Source organism: Uloborus diversus, chromosome 8 (genome assembly GCF_026930045.1).
Source record: "Uloborus diversus isolate 005 chromosome 8, Udiv.v.3.1, whole genome shotgun sequence".
Classification (NCBI taxonomy): domain Eukaryota; kingdom Metazoa; phylum Arthropoda; class Arachnida; order Araneae; family Uloboridae; genus Uloborus; species Uloborus diversus.
The window spans coordinates 39,717,283-39,725,151 of NC_072738.1; the positions used below are offsets into that span (position 1 = coordinate 39,717,283).

General features: G+C 36.6%; 1 protein-coding gene across 1 annotated transcript in view; it reads right to left on the reverse strand.

The window, feature by feature from the left end:
- LOC129228325 (fatty-acid amide hydrolase 2-B-like) overlaps window positions 1-7,625 on the reverse strand; it is a 42,512-nt gene extending 34,887 nt beyond the window's left edge. Inside the window, exons 1-2 of the mRNA XM_054863001.1 lie at window positions 7,504-7,625; window positions 638-785 (exon numbers count right to left, since the gene is read on the reverse strand). Coding sequence (XP_054718976.1) covers window positions 638-785; window positions 7,504-7,625 — 270 coding nt within the window. The remainder of the gene's footprint in view (window positions 1-637; window positions 786-7,503) is intronic.
- Between the last annotated feature and the right edge of the window lie 244 nt (window positions 7,626-7,869).

The window sequence follows — 7,869 nt, forward strand, 5'->3', positions numbered from 1 at the left end:
AACGGCAGAAATTTTAAGGAACGAGGGGATGGCCGCTCAGAGATATTTCACTTTGTAAGTGGTACATATTTTAACTATGGCAGATACAATCTTAATATCAGGCTTTGTGAATGAAAGTTGTATTCACAGATTACTCTCAGCACTAAGTCTGTGATGATATTTAGTTTTTGTCGATAGGAAAATTGAGAACATAAATTTCGCTGCAAATAATAAGAGTACAGACAAGGAATTTCGTGATAATGGAGAAAATTCATATTTTAAATTACACCAGAATTTCACTGAACGGCATCATCTTCAATTCTGGTGCAAGGAAGGATCAAGTGCCATTTCAATAGAAGAGTCGTATTTTAGAGCTGACATAATTGAAAGCCATACAATATGACAACAAATGGCTTTTAAATCCACGATTGATATTTTCCCAGCCGATCATTCGAAAAATACTCGTTTAACTTTACTTTAAAATCTTATTCTTTTGGGACTAATCTGAATGTTTTGAGAGAGAGAGAGAAAAAAAAATTAAGATTTCAGAAAATAAAATTTTTAAGGAACCTTTTGGTTCCGCGGAACCCAATTTAAGAAACACTGAAAAAGTGATCGAATTGCTAACACGTGGCTCTCAATTGCATCTCAAAAACACACTCACCTGCTTTGTCCTAATTTTGACAGCCAGGTTCACGGCCGAATCCAACAACAGCGGATTCCGAACAGGTGGCAGAGGTGGCCCTTTCCTTCGAAATGTGCTCAGCCATTCGAAGAAAGTGTCTGTCACAGTCCCAATGGCTATCCTGTAAAAAAACAATAGAAGGGACAGCGTCCATTTCTTTGCAAACGTAAATAACTTTGCGAGCGAGGTAGACATGTCCAAGAGCTTCCGTCCCGAAGTTTTGTTTTAGTGATGCAACCTGCCAACTGTGGGCTTTTTGACAGCCTGCCGGCGGAAGGTTGTTTTCGTCACGTGATCAATTTCCCCTCAGGTGTGGATCGGGGTAAAGACCTCTGCTGCTGGAAGTAGGGGGGGGGGGGGGATCGCGTCCTCGTTGCACCATTCTCTCTACGCTCATTGGCTATCGGGTTAAAAAATACGATTCGGGATGTTGCAGATCAAAACAAAACGCTATTTGTAAAATTAGCGCTTCAGAAAATGAAACTCTTATAACTGATAAGTAAATCAGTGGCGGATCCACAGGGGGGGGGGGCGATTGGGGCGATCGCCCCCCCCCCCCCCCAACAGACTTTGTGGTTTTTTTTTTTACTATTAGGTTGCATACCAAAATAAATCGTTTTTGTTTGAACACTTTCTGAAGAATAATCTAATTTTTTTCAAATTCAAAATTTATACATTAAATTTTTTTCATTTATGCTCAAAATTTAAATGATAAATGTTAAAAATTGAAAGCGTATTTCCTTCTCAGCGTTTGTTTTATATCGTTCGAAGGTGTAATCATTCCTGCATATTTATAACTGGTGCCATACATACGTTTTATTTTTGCTCCAGGGGGGGGGGGGTATTACATATTCCCTTAATTTGCGGTTTTTTAGTTGATTGATATGAAAATACGGGTTTTTTTTCTCCTTTATCTATTTGATAAATTTAATTATTTTATATATAAATGTGAGTTGATGAAGTCAGTAGCATTGCTACGGTGGCGCGGATGGGTTTGCCCCAGGTGGCACCTGAAATTGATCTTCAACTTTTTTTGAAAAATTTAAATGCTTCAATTCTAAAAAAAATTCCCCAACATTTCAATTTATATTAAAAATTATTTTGCAGGGCGGGGCTAAGCCGGGTGACACCCCCTAGAGTGTGACACTAAAATGAATATGAGAAATTTCGATGTTTCAATTCTGAATTTTATTTCCAACATGAAAAAAAAATATTTTTTTTTCTATCAAACATATTGGTCTCACTAGAAGGGCATTTGAGGCGGCTGGTACTCATATGGAGTGGGGCGGGGGGGGGGGGGGCGGAGACAACCAAAACGCATGTAAGAGTTCCGGAAAAATGTAAATACCAACAGAAATTCGCATATGTTTTATAATCTCTCAAATGCATTGGTATCAATACGAGGGAAACGTTTATTTCGGATGATATCCCTCTCGGGGGGGGGGGGGGACACAATTTCGTTTTGTTTATGAATATTGTATAACCTCGTTTCTTTCATCGAACATTGAATAAGGTTTTTTTTCGCCTTCGGTTGATGGGGAGGGGTGAGGGGTGATAGCCCAGATTATCACCCCGGTTGACATCCAAGTTTGCTACGCCACTGATTAAGTGTAATTTAACAATGCTGTAACAGAATATGGTTTTTTAACAGATCAATTTTTTTTAATTGTTAAAAGATCTTTTTTGTCTCTTGTATTTCGCATTTCCTAGTAAAATCCCTTTCAAACAAAAGTAAACTACACTTAAAACGTTTTATTTTGATCCTAAATTTATTTTAATACTGGTTAAATAGTGGAAAATTATGTTTTGTATAACGAAAATTAACCGCTTTATTTGCTTCTGGTTCTATCATAAAAGCAATTTTTGTTACAAGATTTATTTCGATATATCTTTATTTAAACTTTTGTTTCGCGTTTTTTACTGCCGCTATTTGTAGTTATAGTGAACTTTGGTAGTTGCTTGTTTTCATTTTTTCTGCAATCATTAGACATTATTTTTATTCCAAAATGTATTACCGAGGAGATTCATAGAAATGCCTCATAAATCCATGTCATATCGATCTCTGAAAATCCCACGTTACATTAGAATGGTATTTGTTTTCATTCCATAATAGGATGAGAGAAAATATATAAAAAATGGCGATATAAGGGAATGTATTTCCTTTATTTGTAAGACTCAATTTAAAAGCTCGTGAATGATCTTCGCAACGAAATAGCTTTTGTGCGTCCGATACTTTTGAGCGCATGTGAGAACGGATGGGATGGAATCATAGGCGGCTCGTGGGGGCAACTGCCCCTCCTTTTCAAAAACAAAGGGGCACTGCCCCTCCGTTTTTCTAACTTCAAAGTTATAGATCGACCGGAAAATGCTGGTGCTGATCGATTCACGTGTTTAAAGAAAGAAGAATTGACTTAATAAGGGTACTTTAAATGTTTGTCACGTTTTTTGATGAAGATTAAATTGGAGCTTTGAATCGAAAGAAGGAAGTCTACTGTTGATATTTGTCTCGAGATTTCAAGTCGTGTCCCTAGGTTTTTTTTTTTTTTTTTTTTTTTGAGACGATCATTTAACCACAACAAAAATACCATAGCCCAATTTTATAAAATTTAAAATAAAATAATAAATAAATAAATAAGGGCGCTGCCCACATCCCCCCTCCCGTGACTTCTCTGACCCCCCCCCCCAAATTTTTTATGCACCAATCGCCCATGGATAAAATTGCCCCCCCCCCCCCCAAACAGGCCTCTGGATCCGCCACTGAAGTGAATCGATCAGAGCCTGATGCAGGGGCATGCGGGGCATAGGCCCCTCCCCTTAGATTTCAGGAGGCCCAAAATCCCCTTAATTTTTCATGCTAATTAAAAATAAATGATGATTTCACTCAGAATCTAGAGTATAATAATGTCATTGATATTTTTACAAAAGCAAAGACAAGGAAAAAATCTCTTTATTTGTTGATAAAAATTCCCCTTAAAATCTTGATCTCTTTGCAAATCCTAAAACTACTCCAAGTTTAGTCTGTGTTTATTATTAAAAGTTATATCATAGATGACATTGATATTTACCGTTTGCTGCAACGGGCAAAGCTTAACCACTTCTTATATAATTATCGTATACTATATCTCTTACTTTTTAAATGTATAATGCTATATTCTAATATGAGGTACCACCAAATTTAGCATGGTTGTGTTAATGTGCAAGTATCCAAATATTTTTTGCTTCATTCCATAAAATAAGCGGGAATTGGGGGGGGGGGACACAAAATTAATTTCATGCCCAGTGTCTTCAAAAATCTTAGTCGGGCACAAGGAGGGTCCTGAAATAAAACTGTGCCCCATGTCCAATATCAGAATGATCGGGCTCTGGAATCGATTATTTCAGAAAGGGCATAAGCAGTGGCGCACACAAGAGAGGGGTCCAGGGGGCCGGACCCCTCCCCGGTCTTGCTTTTTTCCCCCTGATTGATTACGATTCCATCTATTTTGTACGTAGAATAATTTGAAACCATGGTAATAATAATTTCTGGTCTAATAAGAGAAAAAGTAAAATCCTCTTGTTAAAAGATTTTTAAAAATATTGTGTATTTTTCCTATAGCGAATTACTCATGAGAAGCAGAATGGTCATTATAAATGAATGCACTGTAATACGTAAGCATGTTTTTAGTTTTGTAATTAGATCACTGAGAGATCAGAGAAATGAGATCCTATGAACTTGAATCCATTTTTTAATTAAGAGAAAAGTTACAACATAAATTATTTTGCTCTCTGGTTAATTATTCAAATATATTTCATAAAATAACGCTAATTATTTATTCAATAATTTATTTTTTACCGTTTTTCGCTCCCGGGAATAGATGAAATCAAGTCAATATGTTTGATGGAGTATTGAGGTATGATATGGGAATGAGGTTTTCCATCTTGGACCATCCCTTGCAAAATCCTGTGCGTGCCACTGGGCATAAGTAAATTTTTTTCAAAATTGAGTTAGCTGTGGTTTTCCCATATTTGTAGAAAGAGATATCGACTAGTGTAGTAGAGAAGTCAATCCTTGCACAACAAAGCACTTTATTTAGGGGGTCACATTTTTCGTTCAATGCAGAAAGGGCATAAATGCCGGACTTATGCCCTTGCTGCACTAAACGTGAATGAAGGAATAGTAAGATAAATTGCCATGTGAATATGTGGCAAGATCACAGTAGAACTAGATTTTTCGTTGTAATGAAGTAAAAACAAATAACTCCTTTGATCTAAGCATTATTACGGTAATGGTAGGTTCGTCAGTTGGGGGGGGGGGGGGGGTCATTTTCGATTTTCAATACGACATTTGATTTGAATAGTTCATTTTGATTCTTGATTCAATTTTTGAGGCTTATTTCCGATTTTCAATGCGAAGTTTGATTTGAACATTTTATTTTGATTACCATTTGAGCAATCAGAGGGGCGTGTCAAAAGCTCCCCCACTCGAATCTTGGTAATGGACAAAAATAGGCACATCCTATTTGCTAATATGGTGAATTCCCGCTCTATGTGAAGTGAACTTAACATGACAAAAACGCTCAGAAGCACTATAGATATGACTCATTAATTACCAATAAAAGTCCCATTAAAATGTGAAATCATCCAAGGAAAGGTCTCCGAACCTCCCTATCCTCTCCCTAACGTCGCCATAGGAGAGCTTAAAATTTAGCTTTGAGAAAATAGATACCAAAATTCCGCTCCCTTCGCCAATGTCATCGTAGTACAAATGCATTTTTCAGAGTTTGATGTCCAAAAATTTCTGGGAAGAGCTACGAAACTTCCTCGTTTCCCGAACAAGGCAGTTTTGAAAAATTCTTTGGTAAATGGAGGCCTTTAACTCTGCCCTCTCTCCCCAAACCTCTTCTTCTCACTAAAACGCCATTTTTAAGATTCCAATTTCAAATATTTTCCGGAAAAAACCCCCCAATTCTCCCACCTCCGTCTTATTTCCGAAGTCATCAAACACAGTCTAAAAATTCGTTGTTAGGATTTGTAACTTGTTGCATATAAATTTGGCGCCAAAGCACTACATTGAGCATACAGAATTTCTCAGTGTTATTATCATCTTACGTTTTCAAAGTTCTATCTATTCCTGTTTTCTTTCTCTTAAAAAAAAAACCGACTTAAAAAAAAAACAAAAATTTGACTTTTTTTTTTAAAGTCAAATTTGAGATAAAAGCTTATAGGAAGACAAATCGAAAAAATCGAAAATCCGGCACTACTCAAATTAAGTGCAGTCATTCTTTAAAAAGCACCACTAGAATTCTCCAATCGGGCTACGCGTTTACTGACGCGTTCTCTATCCCAAAGAAGAACAATTTCGAAATCAGTTACAACGTTACTATAGTGGTGCATACCCAACCTGGCAGCGGCACAGTGGCAGCATTGAGAAGGTTAGGTTTGCCTAAACTATATAGCCGAACTCATCGATTAATTCAGAAATTAAAGCAACCGTCGAAAATCCTTTTTTTTTTTCGTTGGTTTTATTTGAAATATTTTTCATTTTGGGTGAGGGGGCGGAGGGCAGCTACCCTCCCTTGCCCCCTTATGATACGCCCTACAGAAGAGACATACCCAGAAGCTATTGAAAAAAAAGACCGAAAAAACCCAAGCAACGATAAAATATACTTTTTTTTTTCAATATAAATCAGGAATTACCGAAAAGTGGACGTAACCACATGTCTTTTGCACATGTGGCTCAATATGGATTTGGTCCCTCGTGCCGCTTCAACTGCGTTTGAAGATCAAGGACAGGAAAAACAAGCGAAAGGAATCGATGGAGGAAATTTAATGATGCTGCCACCTGCGGGAGTTCGTAACAACTTACCTATAATAAAATATGAATATTGTCCCATTCGTGTTTTTTCCAGGGCTGTGGAGTCGAGGTCGGACTGATTTTGGGATAGAGGGGTCGGAGTCGGTCATTTTCACCCAGGGTTCGAAAATATCATGATATTTTCGAAAATATCCGATATTTTGATATATATCCAATATTTTCAATCAACCCAAACTCAAGTCTTCAAACTAGTAAATGCATCTTCAAAACACTCTTTATTTTCTTGTATTGTTATTACAATATGAAGACTTAAAATTAAGGTTTCTTTTATTATTTATATCTATAGCATTTCATTTGACATTTTAAACAGTTTTAATGGAATTAATTTAGCATTAGCTTTTTTACTCGTTTTTCTTCTGTTAGCTAGTTTTACACAGTTATAATTTGAATGAGAAATAAAAATATGTATTAGTTGGTGCACAGCCATAGAGTATTTTCTTTTTTTCTGACCAACGTTTAATACTAAATTAAGCACTTTTAATCGGAATTAAAATTTTTATATTACTAATAATTTTATGAATATAAAATAAAAAAGGAATACTATATTACTTTGTTATGTTAATTATGTATGAATACATCTTAAAAACATAGTACATAACTTTTGGTTATGTTCAAAAATAAATTTAAAATATTACTATGATTAATATAATTTTTATATTGAAAATACTGTGGTTGAAAAAATAAATATCGAAAATATCAAAGTATCATATTTTTAAAATAAATATCGGATATATATCGTGATATATATCATGATATATATCGACTGATATTCATCGGCGAACCCTGTTTTCACCTAAAGTCCGCAACCCTGGTTGTGCTTGCGGATTCAAATTGATTTTGGGGTTTAGGAGTCGTAGTCAGTCATGTTTCCTTCGACTCCGCAGACCTGGTTTTTTTTCGAAGATAGCGGAGTTAGAGTCGGAGTCGTGGACTTTAAAGTTTCAAGAGTCGGAGTCGGCCCCCCCCCCCCAAGTCCACAATTTACCATGGCTGCGGAGACACAGTCGGACTGATTTTTGGGGAAGGAGGAGGCTCTATAATCAGAGTCAATGACAAATAGAGTGATGGACGGCCACAACAGCTTGAGGATGCCGAATTGGAGGACATATTGGACGAAGACCCGTGCTAAATGCTAAGAACTGTCAAAAACATTACGAGTGACTCAACAAGCCAGATCCATATTTGTCCGCTTAAAATCCATGGGAATGATGCAAAAACTAGGATATTGGGTTCCGTATGAATTGAAGATGAGGGACGTCGAACGCCGTTGTTTCACGCGTCAGCAGCTGCTTCAACGGCAAAAAAGAAAAGGTTTTTGTATCGTTTTTTTTACTGGTAACGAAAAATGGGT